At 47.7% G+C, this 16401-nt stretch overlaps 4 protein-coding genes across 4 annotated transcripts; 2 read left to right on the top strand and 2 right to left on the bottom strand.

Annotated features, from left to right (window-relative positions):
• Window positions 1–521: 521 nt before the first annotated feature.
• JR316_0008869 (Sorbitol dehydrogenase) lies at window positions 522–2001 on the bottom strand (the record flags this gene model as incomplete). The annotated part of the gene is made up of 2 exons (XM_047894580.1): window positions 522–956; window positions 1042–2001. 2 exons carry the CDS (start codon window positions 1999–2001, stop codon window positions 522–524), a joined length of 1395 nt encoding a protein of 464 aa, XP_047746039.1.
• Window positions 2002–4129: 2128 nt separating this feature from the next.
• On the top strand, window positions 4130–5043 carry JR316_0008868 (uncharacterized protein; the record flags this gene model as incomplete). Its single annotated transcript, XM_047894579.1, has 2 exons — window positions 4130–4214; window positions 4568–5043. 2 exons carry the CDS (start codon window positions 4130–4132, stop codon window positions 5041–5043), a joined length of 561 nt encoding a protein of 186 aa, XP_047746038.1.
• A 4155-nt stretch (window positions 5044–9198) lies between these two features.
• JR316_0008867 (2-dehydro-3-deoxy-D-gluconate 5-dehydrogenase) lies at window positions 9199–10466 on the top strand (the record flags this gene model as incomplete). The annotated part of the gene is made up of 4 exons (XM_047894578.1): window positions 9199–9404; window positions 9466–9625; window positions 10077–10190; window positions 10449–10466. The coding sequence occupies 4 exons, from the start codon at window positions 9199–9201 to the stop codon at window positions 10464–10466; spliced, it is 498 nt and encodes a 165-aa protein (XP_047746037.1).
• A 4182-nt stretch (window positions 10467–14648) lies between these two features.
• Window positions 14649–15323, bottom strand: JR316_0008866 (uncharacterized protein; the record flags this gene model as incomplete). The annotated part of the gene is made up of 3 exons (XM_047894577.1): window positions 14649–14735; window positions 14870–15029; window positions 15073–15323. The coding sequence occupies 3 exons, from the start codon at window positions 15321–15323 to the stop codon at window positions 14649–14651; spliced, it is 498 nt and encodes a 165-aa protein (XP_047746036.1).
• Between the last annotated feature and the right edge of the window lie 1078 nt (window positions 15324–16401).

The following is a 16401-nucleotide window of genomic DNA, read 5'->3' as shown; positions in this document are numbered from 1 at the left end:
GTACTAACTAACTAACTAACTAACTAACTATATACAAAAATGAATCGATTGAACTGAGTTGAATTGCGGTAAAGAAAATCAGAAAACGAAAAAAAAGACCTTGAATGAAATGAGCAATCGAACAAAAGAAGATGAGGATGAGGGTAGTTATGTACAATAAAACAAGCATGACGATATGGGATGAGGCCTCGGGGGGAAGGGGACGGAGGTAAATGCGGGGTATGGTATGGCATGGCACAGGGGCAGGGGGGGTGATTACCAAGTCCGGTAACAAAATGTCCAAAACGGATAGACGAGTGGAGCGCCAGAGGGGGGGATGTGGGGGTGGGATGGGGGGTGGGGCGAACAAATGCCGACAAAAACAAACAGAGACAACATGCACAAATGCACAAAACCAAACAAGACCGAAGAAAAATCATCGTCATCAACAACATAACAACCGAACAGTGAATTGAATGAACTTCAACCACCACCACCACCCTCCAACACGACACACTACCACGACACTCAAACACGACACACTAACAAGGCACCCCAGACCCAACCATAACCTTAAGCACCAACCCGCCCTCATCATCCACGCCCTTGGCCAGCATCTCAAACGCGCGCTTGGTATCCGCGAGCGGGAACCGGTGCGTCACGAGCTTCGCCGCGAGCACCGGGAGGGGTATTGACGGTGACGGTGACCTGCCGGTTTTTGAGTTTGCTTCTGATTCCACCTGCGCTTCTGATTCTGATGATGAGGCGGAGGAAGGAGAAGAGGCTGATGAGGAGGAAGAGGAAGAGGAAGGGGTAGGAGAAGGGGTGGACAGCAGGGCGAGTGCTTCGCGGTAGGTGTCTGCGTAGCGGAACGAGCCGAGGATGTCGACCTCGCGCAGGGCGGCGGTCGAGAGGGGGAGGTACGCCGCGCGGGTGCCCATGCCGATGAGCATCACTTTGCCGCCTGTCATTGCGCACTGTGTTCAGGTAAAACGAGGGAAGGGGGAGGGGAGGTTAGCGATTGTTTTATTTATACATTGTGGATATAATTGAGGGACTCACGAAGATGCTCATTTGGATGACGGACTCGGCACCTGTGCATTCGAACACGACGTCGTAGCCGTCTGGGGAGCCAAAGGCGGACATCACAGCCGCCGCGCTCTCCTTCGCCTTTTTGAGCTGCTCGTCAGCCATCTCGCGTGGGGTGGACGGTGTGGATGCGTGTGCGTGGGTGTGTTTATGTGAGGAGGCAGAGACGCCGTTGGCTTTTGGAGGGGCACAGCAGGCTTCTGGGAGCGACTGTGGTTGTTGTGATGAGGATTGGGGCTGGGGTAGGCAGAAGACGTCGTCGGCAAAGCCTTCTCGCTTGGCGAACTCGAGTCTTGCGGGGTTGATGTCGACGGCTACGACGCGAGCTGCTCCGCGGTGTTTCGCGAGGGCACAGGCGAGGAGGCCGATGGCTCCGACGCCAAAGACGATGATATTCTGGTTAGGGGAGAGGTGGGCGCGGCGGGAAGAGTGGATGAGGACGGAGAGGGGCTCCGCGAGGGCAGCGAGTTCAAAGGAGACAGAGTCTGGGAGCGGGTGGAGGACGTAGGCGGGGTGGTTCATCACGGTCTGGAGGGTACCGTCGACATGGGGGAAGCGGGCGGCGGAAGAGCAGAATTTCATCTGGCGGCAGAGGTTGTAGCGGCCGGATTGACAGAAAGAGCAGGAGCGGCAGTATATGCCGGCCTCGATGGCGACGCGCTGGCCGATCTTGAGGGTGTCTGGTGCGCCTGGGGGGAGGTCAACGACGATGCCGGCGGACTCGTGGCCGAGGACGAGGGGCGCGCGGACGGCAAAGTCGCCGTTGCGGGCGTGGATGTAGTAGTGGAGGTCAGAGCCGCAGAGGCCAGTGGCTTGGACTCTGACTTGGACTTCGCCTCTGGGGGGCGCCCAGACGCGTCTGTCCTCGAGCTGGATGGTGCGGGGCCCCGAGAGGACAGCGGCGGTGGTGGAAGAGACGACTGCAGGGGACATGGCGCTGTTTTGGGCGTCTGGCGAGACTTCCGTCTGCGTTCTTTTATACAGCGGTCCGAGTGCTCAAACTTCATCTCTCCCCACACACTAATAGCAATAACGGGTCTCTCTGCCTTTTTTAGAACCTCATCGGGCACCCGGCATTGTCCAGATCAGGTGTCATATACATACAGATCGCCCAGATCTAGGATCGCCAGATCTCTCCTCGGGCCTTGAATACCGCCCACCCTTCTCTCTCTCTCTCTCCTGGCGTCATGGTAATCAGCCTAATCCCCTTCCCTCAAATCTCACCCAGTTTTTCCGTTTATGCACGGCTCGTGCTCCTCTCACTTGACTTCCCACCCCCACCCTCCTTCCTCTGAGAGAAAAAAAGACCTAGGATCTGTCTCCACTCGGTCTGCGGTCCGAATACCGGTATCGACAAATATGCAGTGGACATTGTGTCATTCGTCAATGCAACATCGGTGTGCGCTATAATGTTAATCTGCCCCGTCCTCAGGCTCAGGCGCGTATATACGCGTTGACGCGACGGACCCTGGTAAGCCCCTTTTTTCTCTCTTTGCTTTTATCGCGCGTTGGATGGTCGGACTCGGAAGCGCGGTAACCGTATGCTCTACGGTTCATTATTCATAATTGATTGTTTTTCATTAGAGTGGATGGATGGAATAAGTAAGGTATGATATATGCGACACTGTGTTTCTCGCTCCCGACAAGCGTATTAGGTTACTTAAGTGTGCTCGGGGTGTGTGCCTATCTATCGCGTTGTGTTGTATTGTATTGTATGGCTGAATCGGGTTCCCGGCGCGCATCGCATCGTATCGTATCATCGTATCGTATCGTATATACCGTATCGTATATACCGTATCGTAAGTTGTGCATGCATGCGTGCATGTGTAGGCCTGGTTCGAAGTGAGCTCAGGCTCGACTCCCGGCTCGAGGGTGCGAGGGAGCGAGGGTGCGAAGGAGCGAGGGAGCGATATGATCCATCCATGATCCATGATCCATGACATCCCCCGCTCCATATCGCAATCGCAGTAGAAGGCAGGTCGTCTTTTCAATTCCAGGCTCTTGCGTTTCCACACGGAATGAAACAGTGCACACGGACATACATCCATGCATTGGACATTTGAGACTGGACAGCTCGTACCGGTCCGTTGTATGCGACTTCTTTTAAGAAAAACGAAAAATGGAAATTTTTTGGTGTTGGAACAAGGAAGGGCACGAATCATGATTAGGCGGGGTGATAATATGTTTATGTTTATGTGATATAAAAACCGAGTTGAAATGAAATGAAAATGAAATGATCATCTCGTCTCGTGAAATGCGGGGGCCGGGCCAATGGTGTTTTTCATGTTTTTAAATTTCTGGTGTGTTATTTTTTCTTCTTCTTCTGATGGTTTTTTGGTTTCTATCTTCTTGTAATCTCTTGTAATCTCTTGTAACTTAACGCAATGCAATGTAATGTGAAAACAGGAGTGGGTGCAGTGCAATGTAATGAGCAGAGTATAGGAGCATCCCGTTGGGGATGAGGAAAGCGATGGGATGGGATGGGATGGGATGGGATGGGATGGATTGACCCGCCCCGGGATACCGTGCCGTAGGTGCTAGTGGAGATTGGATTTAAAAATAGGGGCGCAAGTGTTGGTTGGGTGGGGAGTGGACCTTGTGCACGAGCGCAATGTGGATGGGTGGATGGGTGGGGGCTTCGCTGTGTGGATTTGAATTGGAGAAGGAGATGTGAGATGCGTATCTTGGATTTTCGGATTCGGATTCGGATTGCACTCGGACTGTACTAGGAGAAGAAGGAGAAGGACTCGGAGGTACACCTTGCTTCGTTTCTTTTTCTTTGAGATGATTCAGTGGATGTCGATGGGTGGGTGGGTGTCTCCGGAGGATCTGGCCTGTACTGTACTGTGCTTTAATTACTTATTTAACCTTACCTTACTCGTACCCCGGAGCTTGTCGTTTTCTCCTCCTGCTTTTAATCCCGTCGCTGTTTTCTCGTTGATTCTCTTTCTTATCTATCTCCTATCCCCTGAACGCAGAACTCAGAATACGGAACTCAGAACTCAGAACTCAGAATACAGAGTAAAGAATACAGGATACAGAATACAGAATACAGGATACGATGGACCCAACGCCGACACATACGCCCGTCCTCGATCTCTTCTCGCTCAAAGGCCAGAACGCGCTCATTACAGGCGCGTCGCGCGGTAAGTACTATCCTACTATCTACTATCTACTATCTCTCTGTGTTGTTTATGTGTGCCTCGGTGCTATGTCGCCCATCAGCGGCGATACACGATGACTCACTGTTTTGATGATGCTGATGAGGATGATGAGGATGATGGTGGATGGGTGATGATGACGATCCGTTGTGCTGATCCTTTTTCTTTTCCTCTTTATTGCCACCACCACCACCATCATCATCATCATCATCCACACCATTACCGCCGTCCTAAATGCTGCTCTGACTCGTCTCATAACATCAACCACAACCACAACCACGACCACAACCACGACCACAACAACAACAACAACGACAATAACAATAACCACAATGCAGGTATAGGCTACGCATGCGCGCTGGCGCTCGCACAGGCAGGCGCGAACGTCTGCCTCGTCCTCCGTCCCCCACCCAACGCCTCTGCCCCAGCCCCAGCCCCAGTCTCAACCGCAACTGCAACGCCACCCGCAACACCCATCACAACCTCCACCTCCACCCCAAGCACAACGACCGCAGGGACAACGGACATAGTCACAGCCCTCCGCACCGCGTTCCCATCGCAGCACTTCCCGGTCGTACATGCGGATCTTGCGGATATTGACGCTGTGAAGCGCGTTGTGCCTGCTGCGCTTGAGGCGTTTGCGCGTATCGGGGGTGGAGGGGGAGAGCAAGAGGGCGAGGGAGGACAAGGACAAGGGGGAGGGAGAGGGAGAATCGACGTGTTTGTGAATTGCGCGGGTATCCAGCGCCGGGCGCCTGCTGAGGTGTTTGGAGAGGCTGAGTGGGATGAGGTGGGTGGTTTCTCTCCGTTTTAGTCTCGTTCTTTCATTTCGTTTGGTTTCTTTCTTTTCTGTTTTTCTTTTCCGATTTTTTTTTTGTGTTTTTGTGGTTTTCTTTCGCGTTTTCGCGTTTCGCGTTCATTGTTTTCGTGTTTCACTCTCCCATTATACATTACACGCCTCGTCATTCGTCATGGTCATACTCATTTCGCAATCCGGCCTCCGCCTTCTGGTATTCCCGCGTCTCCGTTCCCGCGTCTCCGTTCCGCGTTCCGTGTTCTGGTACTGTCATTGGCGTTGGTGTTGGCGTTACGGCCCATGAATCGACACTCGACAATCACAATCGACAATCGAGAATCAATTACGAACTACACTGTACGACACACACACACACACCATGTAACGGTACATCGTATACGGCACGGGCGGATGTGGGATATGGGATGTACATATCATCACATAACATCACACCTCACATATACACACATCTACATCTCACACTCGGATGTAGGATGTAGGGATTTACGCACACTCACCTCACACTCACCTCACATTCACACCATGCATCCTCGCACACGTACACTCACACTCACACTCAAATTTTCTTCCTCCGCCGCCGCCGACCAACTATCGAACTCACGCGTGCGTGTGGTTTGTCGTGGCCAACGTACCGGAACGTGGATACGTGGATATCTCTCTCTCTCTGTGCGTGTGTGTGTGTGGTGTTATCTTTCGCGTCTTTGCCTTTGCTTTCGTCGTCTTTTTTGGCTTCTCATTGCGTTGTGTTGCTTGCTTTTTTTCATGTGATGGGTTAACCTGTACGTAATGGGTTTTGGTTTTGCTCCTGTGGTCCGACTTGCTTCGTCTGGAATATCGGCGTTCAACCAACCAACGCACGCAGTATACACTATCACATACAACACCCCAACGGCGAATTCGAATTCGAACTTGAATTACCACCACCCACCCCAAATGAACCCAAATGAACCCGGAGATCAATGCATACGACCATGCGACGCTTCGCTTTCAAATAACCTTTTCACCCCCTCGCGCCTCGCGTGTTTTTCTGATTTGTTCCCGAATCGAATCGAATTGGATTGGATATGGCAGATACGAGATGGACGGTCAGCCCCTCCCCTGCCCTTCTGTTCATCCCCCTGCGCATACTTCCTTCCTCCCTCCCCATTTATCGTTTCGTTGTTTTCATCGTTTTCATTTTTCTATCGTTTTCATCACCGTCTTGTCAATCGGGTTTTTTCATTTCATTTGTTCATGGATTTGTTTATCTTTACTCTTTACATGTTCATTCGCTTTCGATTCGATTCGATTCATTTCCTTCTTTCACACTTTGACCGAGTCTCGGTTTTTTGCCTTTTTTTCTGTTTGCCCTTTTTCTCTTTTATTGGTTTGGTTTCGACGGAGGGGTTTTTGGTGGCCGGTGTTCATTTGAAGCCATTAAATCTCTGTCACTTTTTTCCCTTTTCCCTTTTCCCTTCTCTCTCTCTCTCTCTCTTTATTGCTGGTGGTTGTGGGATGTGGTTGCATTCGCGCTCTCGTACAGCCGCGTGTTTCTGACAAAGGTTTCTCTTCTCTTGTCTTCTGCTTTTCGCGCTATACCTTTTCAAGTCACTTATGGAATTGATGGTTGATGGGAGGGTCAAGAGATTCAAGAGCAACATCTTTTTTTGGAACTTGGGGTGTTTTGTTATTCATCATCATCATCATCATACAGCACGGTTCGGGGTTCGTTGTCATTGACATCATCTATGACGACGTTGACTTTTTTCTTTCTTTTATTTTGGGTTGATGTTGATACCGTCGGCTGATTGTGATGAGGGTCTATTTATTTTATTCAATTCGTGGAGTGGAGTCGCGATAAGTGGCTTGCACTACTGTATTTGGAATTTGTGGCCCCGGTTTATGTTTTTTTGTTTTTTTTTTTTTTTGTTTTTGTCTTTTTGCTCTTTTCTTCTTGGTTTGCTCGAGAGCGAGAGAGAGAGCGAGTTCGATGGAATCGTGGGTTGGATTCTCCCTTTCCCCTCCCTGTGTTATCGGAATGGGTTGGTTGGTTGATTGGTTGGTCGTTGGTCGGTCGTTGGTCGTTGGTTTGTTAGGCGTTAGCGACGCCGACGCCGACGACGACGCTTGATAACGATAAGAAAGATAGTTGTAAAGGGTGCAATGATTCACCTTTTTGGGAGGAGCGTAGATCTGGTTTGTTGGTGTGGTTGCATGAATAGTGGATAAGGATAGGATGTAAGCCAGGGTTTTTGGACAGGGCGTGTAGATGCAGGGCAGGACAGGACAGGGGCAACAACCGGTTACGTTTGCGCCTGTGCTCTCCAGCACTGCACTGCACAGTACGATACGTACGACCCTGGCTACGAAGAAGAAAGAAGAGAGGAAAAACTTTCTTTTCTTTTTTTTTCGTTATCTTTGGATTATTGGGACTTTGGCTTTGACTTTGCTCCGTGTGTGTAGTGCGCAGGGCCTAGCTCGAGCGCGCGCTTTACCTCTGATTATTCCTTTTCTTGCCTTCTTGCTTTTTGCTTTTGTTTTTGCAACCTCGGGTTTTCTCCTATTTTGGGTTTCTTCTTCTGCTTTACTTGCTTGCAACGCCCGTCGCGTCGTAGCGGGGTTTGGCGTTTGGCAGCAGCTTGGCTACGGTGGACACTGCGTGATTGGGGCGAGGGTGACGGGTCCATACCGTACCGCCGGGTTCATGTGTCTTTGAGGGATGGGATGGGATGGAGACGTGCGATGTACGATGGTGTGATGTCAGGCGCACGCGAAAAAGCACCATTCGCCGCCGCCACCGGACTACCCAGTACGCAGGGTTTCTTTTTTTCCTTCAATTTTTTTGCATTTCATTTGTTGCTCTGTGTTGCTTTTACGCTGTGTTTTTACTTCTTTTTTTCTCGTTGTTAATTTATCCTTTTTATTCTTTTTATCCGTTGATTTCTTTTATCTGCTTTTACTTCCTGCCTTTAATTGCTTTTGAATTTTTTCCCATTTGCTTTGGGGTAGGGTGGGGGTGACGTTAGTTGTCTCTGGTTTTGATGCGTACTCCATGCGCCGCTGTCGTGCGCTGTCCAGTCGCTGTCTAGCTAGGTCCAGGCGACCACCAGGCCCTCCTATATCATTCATTATCCATAATGGACCCGGAACGCGTCTTCTCGCAGCCGTTCTCTGTCAAAAAACGCATCACTATTACCATCGTTTCATCTCGACGGGGGTACCTATCCAAACGACAGGCCGGACAGCCTAGAAAGACAGATGGACAGACACCTTGGAAGGAACGGGAACATGAACGGGAATGGGAACGGGAACGATGACGGCGGCGGCGGCGGCGGTGGGCGGCATGTCAGTACGGGTTTCACAGTTTCACAGTTTCATTGGTCCTCTCGTCGTCATTGATTGCGCGTGCGCGCTTCGACATTTTACGTTGTTTGTTAAATATGCCTATTTTCGTGCCGAATTCCGGTTGGCTCGTCGTCGTCGTCGTCCGCCCCCCATTTTCCCAGGCCCGCCTCCTCACATTGGGCGCTCATTAATCATTATCAACACCCTTGCGCTCCATCCCACCCCCGCATATACCGACCGCCCGTGACGAGAAAGGACGCGACGCGACGCGACCCTGTTGTGTGCATTGTCGATATGGTGCCTAGTGCCTGAGCATCGATCGTGAAATTGGACATCGCTTCGGGACCGCCGCTTCTTTTTTACCCTGATGCGTAATCCTTTGGAGATTGGATTTGGGCCAAATGCTTTCCTTGAACGGATTTGACGTCTGATCGGCTCCATGGAAAGAGTAATCTTCTCCGTCGGTTTCTGGATCTCTCTATCTCTCTCTCTGCTGGTCGTCGTCATCTGGCGCTTTACGCTTCTCACACCTATTCAAATTTTTTTTATTAACCTTCTTTTTCATTTTTGAAATTTCAAAATTTTTGTCAGATGTCGGCATAGTTGACACTTTTGTGTCGTTCTCATCATTACTATTCATTCATTTTTTTAATTGGTTTCAATCTCATCTAATCTTCTCGTACACCCTACCCTACCCTACCCTATCTATCTAAATCAGGGAACTGACATAACCCCCCACCCCCTTGCGATCCTCGTTTGTTTTGTTTGCAGGTGATAACCACGAACCTGAAGGCAGCGTTCCTGCTCTCGCAAGCAGCCGGCGCGCATATGCTGAGCATCCCGACGCCGACGACGTCCGTGCGGTCCATCATCCATTTCGCGTCCTTGCTGTCGTTCCAGGGCGGGCTGACCGTCCCGGCGTATGCGGCGGCTAAAGGGGGCATTGCGCAGCTTGTCAAGGCGTTCTCGAATGAATGGAGCGCGAGGGGTGTCAGAGTCAACGCGGTCGTACCTGGGTATATCAAGACGGATATGTGCGTCTCTCTTTCTAAACTTTCTCTTTGGCCCTTCCTTTTTTTGATTTTATTGTTTTAGGAATTCTGCACTTCTTGCGAACCCTACGAGACTTAGGCAGATCAGCGAGCGCATCCCTGCCGGGCGATGGGGCGACCCTGCCGATTTTGCAGGTGTGGTCGTGTTCCTCGCGAGCAAGGCGAGCTTGTACGTCTGCGGAGAGCTCGTCGTTGTCGATGGTGTAAGCAAATTTTTTGTCTTTTTCCTTTCCACTCTTTTTTGCTCTCCATTTCTCCATGTTCGTTATGTGCTATACGGCGTTTGCCGAAATTTCGGAGTTTGCCGTTGCCACCCCATGCGTCGCGGGAAGGGACCCTCAATACTTCATTCCCAAACCAAGGTCTCAAAACGACACTTTTTTCGTGATTATGTCGTTATAACGGAAGCGCCGCCCCGCGCTATTCAGTTTATATATTGGCAATTAATCATTACGGTCGTCTGCCCTACGTATATGTGGGGATGCGTTTGAACGAACGAACCCTGCATATCCCAGGGTTTCGCTCGATCGCAGAATAGAGATGAGATGAGGGGTAAACGGTGTCGACAAAGATTGTATGCCGCAATTTTTGGTTTTTTTCAGGGATACCGGGTCTATTTCTGTTTTTGATTTTCTCTTTGCGTAATCGTTTTAGCCTTTTTCGAGGGTCCCCTCGCAGTTACCTGGACGGACGGGAAGGGGTAGTGATTTGTTATGCATATACACTACTCTCACGGAGTTGGCGATTGATGGCGGCCCGCTTCTCCGTGTTTGTGTGGGGAGGTTATGCTCCCTTGTTCGTTCTCCTTGAGGACGGTTCCTTGTGTTTTCCGTGGGCTTGATTGCGCTTTAGCCTCGGAGAAAAACTACGCGTATGGTTAATTGAACTTTAACCCGTTACTTTGTCATCTCGTTTTCATTCATTTCTTTTTGGCTGTCATTCCTTTTTCATATTGCTTTCCTCTGACAAATCTGTTGTACATATGCAATTTGTTGGACGTTTGGTACTGATCTATTTTGTTTACAGGGATGGATGGGTCGGTAAATGGCCTAACCACCAATCTTTTCTTGATTTCTAAGACCGAAGGTGTACGACACAGCTTTTTAAACGAATCTAAAGGAAACTCAAATGCCGAATGTTCTCTAATAGAAAGATCTTTTCAAATTGAAATTGAATTCAAGAATGTGTATTGTGGACTTTTGGAGTGCACTGCATTGGTGGACGTCAATATAATTGATACACTATACTCTGCGGATCTAATGTCTACTGTATCCTAAAGGAGACAGTCGTACACACCCATATTGCGCTTCCTTACTCTTACTTACTCTCTTCAGGATATCAGGGTTTTCCACTACAGAGCATACGGGTCTCCACAATCGGTCTAAGCCTATGACATAGACCCCATATGGGAGCAACTCTACGACCTAGTAGCCAGGATCCGAGCAAACACAAGCGCAGTCCATGTCGCCATACTATCTTTTTCACCACACTGCGGAACGGTCCGGCGCTGACAAACCGATGCACATCTACAAACTGTGATGAAATGTGCGAGCGCCCTGGGGTAGTACATATACCTAAATGCGGTATGATATATGCCGTCGACAAGCGTTTAACTGGAGTTAAGTATGTAAGTTTCGTGCACTATCTGGCATGAACAATCATTACTTCAGCGCTTATGCCAAAAAGCTTTCACAGACCGGATTCAAGGCCCGAGCTTCCACCCACATCAGGCAAGAAAAACATACGTTGGGGCTGTTTCGCTCAACTCGGGTATAACTGTGCGCCACACAGACATGTATGGGTACCTTCTACGTCGGCATTATTATAGGCTGTCTGCCAACTTGGTGCATTGATCCCGATAGGTCCACCAAGTCCACAACTGACAAACTGGTGATAACTCGCAACTAAATTGATTCATGATTATCACCTTCACACAGACACCCAAAACTTCCGCTTGATAACAGTGTGGGGAGGGCGACGTTTCTCACACAATGCAAGAGCCGTTATCGTGGAAAGTTATGCGTTTTACCCACACTAGACACTAGCGAGGTACTGACGCACTCCCCCCCGACTTCGAAGCCGTTTACCAGGGTTATGGAAAAAAGAAGTGTGAATTTCAGTGGGGAGTGTTAGATTCGCGGCACGGAATGTTTGAATTGAAAACCTGGCGTCGGGTGGGTACGGAAAGTTGAAAAACAGCCTCTCGCCTCATGAGCATGGTCTAAATCGGTTTGGATCAAGGTCAGTCGTCCATGGCATGAGCAAATTTCAGATAACTTTGGATCGGTTCCCAGAACGTTCGTACTGCTACTCATCATCGTGGCTTAGTCTAAAACCGTCCGTGTATGTTTCCTAGCATTCCTGACCCAATAATACATTTAAGGACTCGGTACCGGTTCTAAATTACTCCAGGCCGTTTACACGCTTAACTTCTACTCTGGCATTGGACATTTATAGGTAATCCTTGGACTAAAACTAATGTCCGATAGATACAGTGACATGTGGAGACGTAGTTGATCCATAGATCACAACACTGCGGGCGCCGACCGCTGTAAGTTGAACATACAGCAGTAAACTTACATGTCTTATGTAAGTTTAGGTGTATATTCAACTTACAGCACTTGTGTCGGGAAAACAAACATTTAACAAAGACATATTGTGTTTGGTGGCTGTATGCCGATCAAACACAATTGCTGTAAGTGGACTGTAAGTAGAATAAACACCTAAATTACACAAATTGTCTTTGTCCGGTGTTAGTAAAACATACACATTTTCTATAAGTCGTACAAACAGCACTTACTGTAAGTAAAAATTACACACAAAGAAAACAATTTGTGTATGTTATACTTACACAAGTTTTTCAATTCATTTAATGGTGTAAGTATAACATACACAAATTGTTTTCTTTGTGTGTAATTTTTACTTACAGTAAGTGCTGTTTGTACGACTTATAGAAAATGTGTATGTTTTACTAACACCGGACAAAGACAATTTGTGTAATTTAGGTGTTTATTCTACTTACAGTCTACTTACAGCAATTGTGTTTGATCGGCATACAGCCACCAAACACAATATGTCTTTGTTAAATGTTTGTTTTCCCGACACAAGTGCTGTAAGTTGAATATACACCTAAACTTACATAAGACATGTAAGTTTACTGCTGTATGTTCAACTTACAGCGGTCGGCGCCCGCAGTGCAAGCGCTGTACGATGCTAAAATATCTACTTTGGAGCATTTAATTTTACTTCATTCTCATCTTATTTTGCCCTCTGTACTATCTAAGAGATCTGCTCATTTTCTAGGTAGTAATGATTCTTATTCGTCACCGGTAACTGTGTTTAAGATATCTTTCCGGGAGTATACTGAGAGATTTTCCAACACAAAGTAAGTTGTGGGAAAATTACAACGTCGGCGGACATGACGAGGGACTCAAGACTTGATGATGTATCGCTCTTCGATTGTGTAATATACATGATGTTTGTCAATACCAAACAGACACGATTGCTCCCTGCCTATAAAATATTTTCATTATTATTGCATACCCTTTCAATGATCTGGATAAAGTGTATAAGTACTAACAGTTGGACGCCATCAGGATCATATCTAATTTTGTTTGTAGGCGCTCACAACTTGGCACTTTCTTGGCGTGACTTTCCATATTTTAATGATTGCACAGGTATATTCGTTATGTACCAACAGCTGTCATATCAGAGTACATCCTACTGTCCAAGGCGAATATCAACATGCCAAAAGAATATTTTGATCGTTATACAATTCTCCGGCTCTCCTCAATAATTTTAAGAGAGTCTAGCTGGATGGGACTAATTGCGCACGGGGTGACGGGCTTTGACGCCTGACTCTGGTAAATGAACTTGCCATACTAATCAGCATTCAAATTTGCAGTTGTAGCACTATCTGCGAGGCTTGTTCTCGATGGGTGCGTCGTCTTATCCATAGAAGTACAGGAGCTATTGATAGATGGCTAGTCATGTTGCATGAAATGTGACCCAGGCCTGAGAGCATAGTCCTCATGCCTGCACGGCTTCTTTATGGTGTATCGCTGAACGGGGAAGCGATAAGAGGAGGGATCATCGGAACGATGTTCCGGTTTTAATCCCTCCAACTAGCAAGTTTGCTGGATTATCGAATAACTCCACCGTCATTTCCCTCAAAATATAGCCAATATTCTGTGTGAAAGGACACTCCACTGCACCTTTAGAAAATAAGCAAGAGTAGAATATATCTCGCTATCAGATGGGCTATAATCAGAGGAACAAATGCGATATAGCAGTTATTACCGTGTATAATGGCCGACTCCCAGCCCTGGAGCTCGGATATACTTCTAGGGAGCAATTGATTGAAATTGGACCTGATTCAGCAATCAGAACAGTTACAATCTTAGCCTCTTTGACTTTTAATACGACAACGGATAGCATAGGGGGATAATCTGAATTGGTTCAGGCACGTATATCTCACCATACACGGGATTTGCCTGAGTTCCGTCGCGCTCACAAGGGTTTCAAACTTTTGAATAGTGTAGGACTTTGTGACAATACAGCTTCAGAGACCTGGCCATGTAAGTAAAATAGTATAACGATATATAGAAGGTCAGCCTACAACTTGTAAGAATTAAATCAATTTCCTTGCAAGGACACGCTCACTTTGAAACTAAAATTTGCCTCGACAATGCTCCGCTCAACAGATTGCCTATTGTTTCAGTCAATGACGCGTCGCTGAGACTGATAAGCCAGTATTCATTAGATAGTGATCAGAACTCAAATACTAACCGGTTCGCTGGTCCGAATTCATCACTTGTGATGATGATTTGCGTCTTACCATGTGGGTACTTCGTGTATTCTTTGGACGCCGTCAGTCCGGCGCTAACGCATTGTCCGTCACAAAGGAGGGCATAGAAGCCAAGATAATCACGGTTTCTGAATGCTGCACATCTGCTTTTTGTGCCAACGTGTGTAGAAGCCTTCGAAGAAGTCAGTTCCAATTTCATGACCGATGCAATTGGATTCATTCACGGGTCAAAGGGCACGAAGTGACTAGCACACCGTATATTGGACTTAAACATATTTTAAGCATTACTTGCATACGTGCAGATAGTTAAAGTTGGTACAGGACGTCATTGGACGCTGTTTAGTATCCTCTTCCACCTTTTATACAACTTTAGAGGGAATTCTAGAAAATAGTAATGCGTTAAAATGTCAAGTTCTACATTAAGATGTTCGTCTGCGTCGCGACTCAAGCATCGACTGGGATTGCGCGAAGATCCGGCTGGTGACAACGATGAGGTTAATTTTTAACTGTCAACGAGTGTGTATACAAATACGCGTATAGCGTTAATAAAGTAGACAAGATAGGCGAAACACTTGCATCTTGACCTAGCTATAATTTGGGATTACTAGATTCTATGGAGATCAGTTAATCGGCGACCCACAGGGCTGTCCGGAGGAGGCTCTCCTTCCGCCTTCAGGTAATGCTGAGGGCCAGACTCTTGGCCATAGAGGCGTATCAAGTCCGAGCTCCCGTGGCTCCTATATTGTTCTGCTTGGAAACTTGGAGGTGGGGATTGATTAACCCATTCCAAAATGAATTTTCTTTTATTTTATTTTGCATAAGGTGTACCTAATTGCAAGATACCGTTGACGGTAGGATACCTCTGAAGAATGAATCGAACCTTCTGTTGTCCTTTTCGGTACGCCTTCATTTGTATTCGGGTTCGGGAAGTCGGCAATTTCAGTAAGGGCCATGCGAAGAAGGTCAAGTTTGTACACCCGTTCGGGCGGAAAGGATGGGGTACATTCCACAGTAGCCCATCGAATACAAGTGCCCCAGAAGTGCCCCGCTGGAGTGAAAGTCAATGAAGAAGCAGCACCATCTCTCATAAACATCGAGAACCACGGAAGGAACACAGAATTTTTCGATCTGGTGGCACCTCCTGCGAACAGAAGAGATAACAGATTTCCTGCTCGAGCAGTTTCTGGGCTTCTACCATATGAAAGTTGGCCACGGCTATCATTAGTTCAGCATTACTCCTGCTGTTTCTGAGAAAGACGGAGGGAGAGATTCCCACCCAAATTTTTGAGACAGAATGGGCAATGGTCGAAGTTTGATAGCATATCAGCTATAGGAGAGATATACCTCGTACGGCAGCAACCACTGCGGTAGAAGTCCCACGAAGGCTCGCTGAAGAGAACTTGCATGTTAAAAAGCAATAGCCCAGCCTTATAGCAATCTTCTATAGCGGGCACTCCATAACCAACCCACTTCGGCGCGAGATCCGAACATTCACTGTCGGAATGCACTGCAAAGTGAACACAATTAATATTTAGACCCTCAGGTATTCAGGTGGCATCAAACCTACCTGTACAGGTTCTATCACGGAAATCTCCTTTCACAGTACCCTCAATTCCAGACGGAGATTGCTTCGAATAAGTTAATATAAATGTTTTATTGTGCTTACCATCTTTCAGCTCACGGGAGGACCTTTTGGCGATATCTTGAACCATTAACAAACATGAAAAAAATGCTTTCCTGTAATTATAATCCGTGGGATTTTATCAGGCAAATAGATACCGACACTCAACCTGTACGCCGCGATATTCCGAAACAAGATTTGGACGAGTGTTCCTTTGGGAAGAGTTCTTGGACCGGTGGGCCAGTCGCAGCTAGCCAAAGAGAAAAAAGGATGCAATCAAATAGGTCTCGGTGCCAGTAGATTGTTTATACTACATTCGCGTGGCGTAGTAGATTCGTAGAGAAGACATCGTCGCGCCGTGTGAACAATCAGAGCATTGGACAAATAAGATCCCGACCTACGTGCCTCCCCGGGTATTTGAGGGTAATAGTTTCAATTAAGGAAGTGTGCAGACAAGCAATTCTAGACCAACTTTATGCAAAGCAAATCGATCCAAAGAGCAAGCATCCTGTAATCGGACCGAAAGACGTTAATCAAGCAATATGGATTGA

The sequence above is a fragment of the Psilocybe cubensis genome, chromosome 8, assembly GCF_017499595.1.
Source record: "Psilocybe cubensis strain MGC-MH-2018 chromosome 8, whole genome shotgun sequence".
Lineage (NCBI taxonomy): Eukaryota > Fungi > Basidiomycota > Agaricomycetes > Agaricales > Agrocybaceae > Psilocybe > Psilocybe cubensis.
Note: the sequence above shows the minus strand (reverse complement) of the source record. Positions and strands in the feature narration are given on the sequence as shown.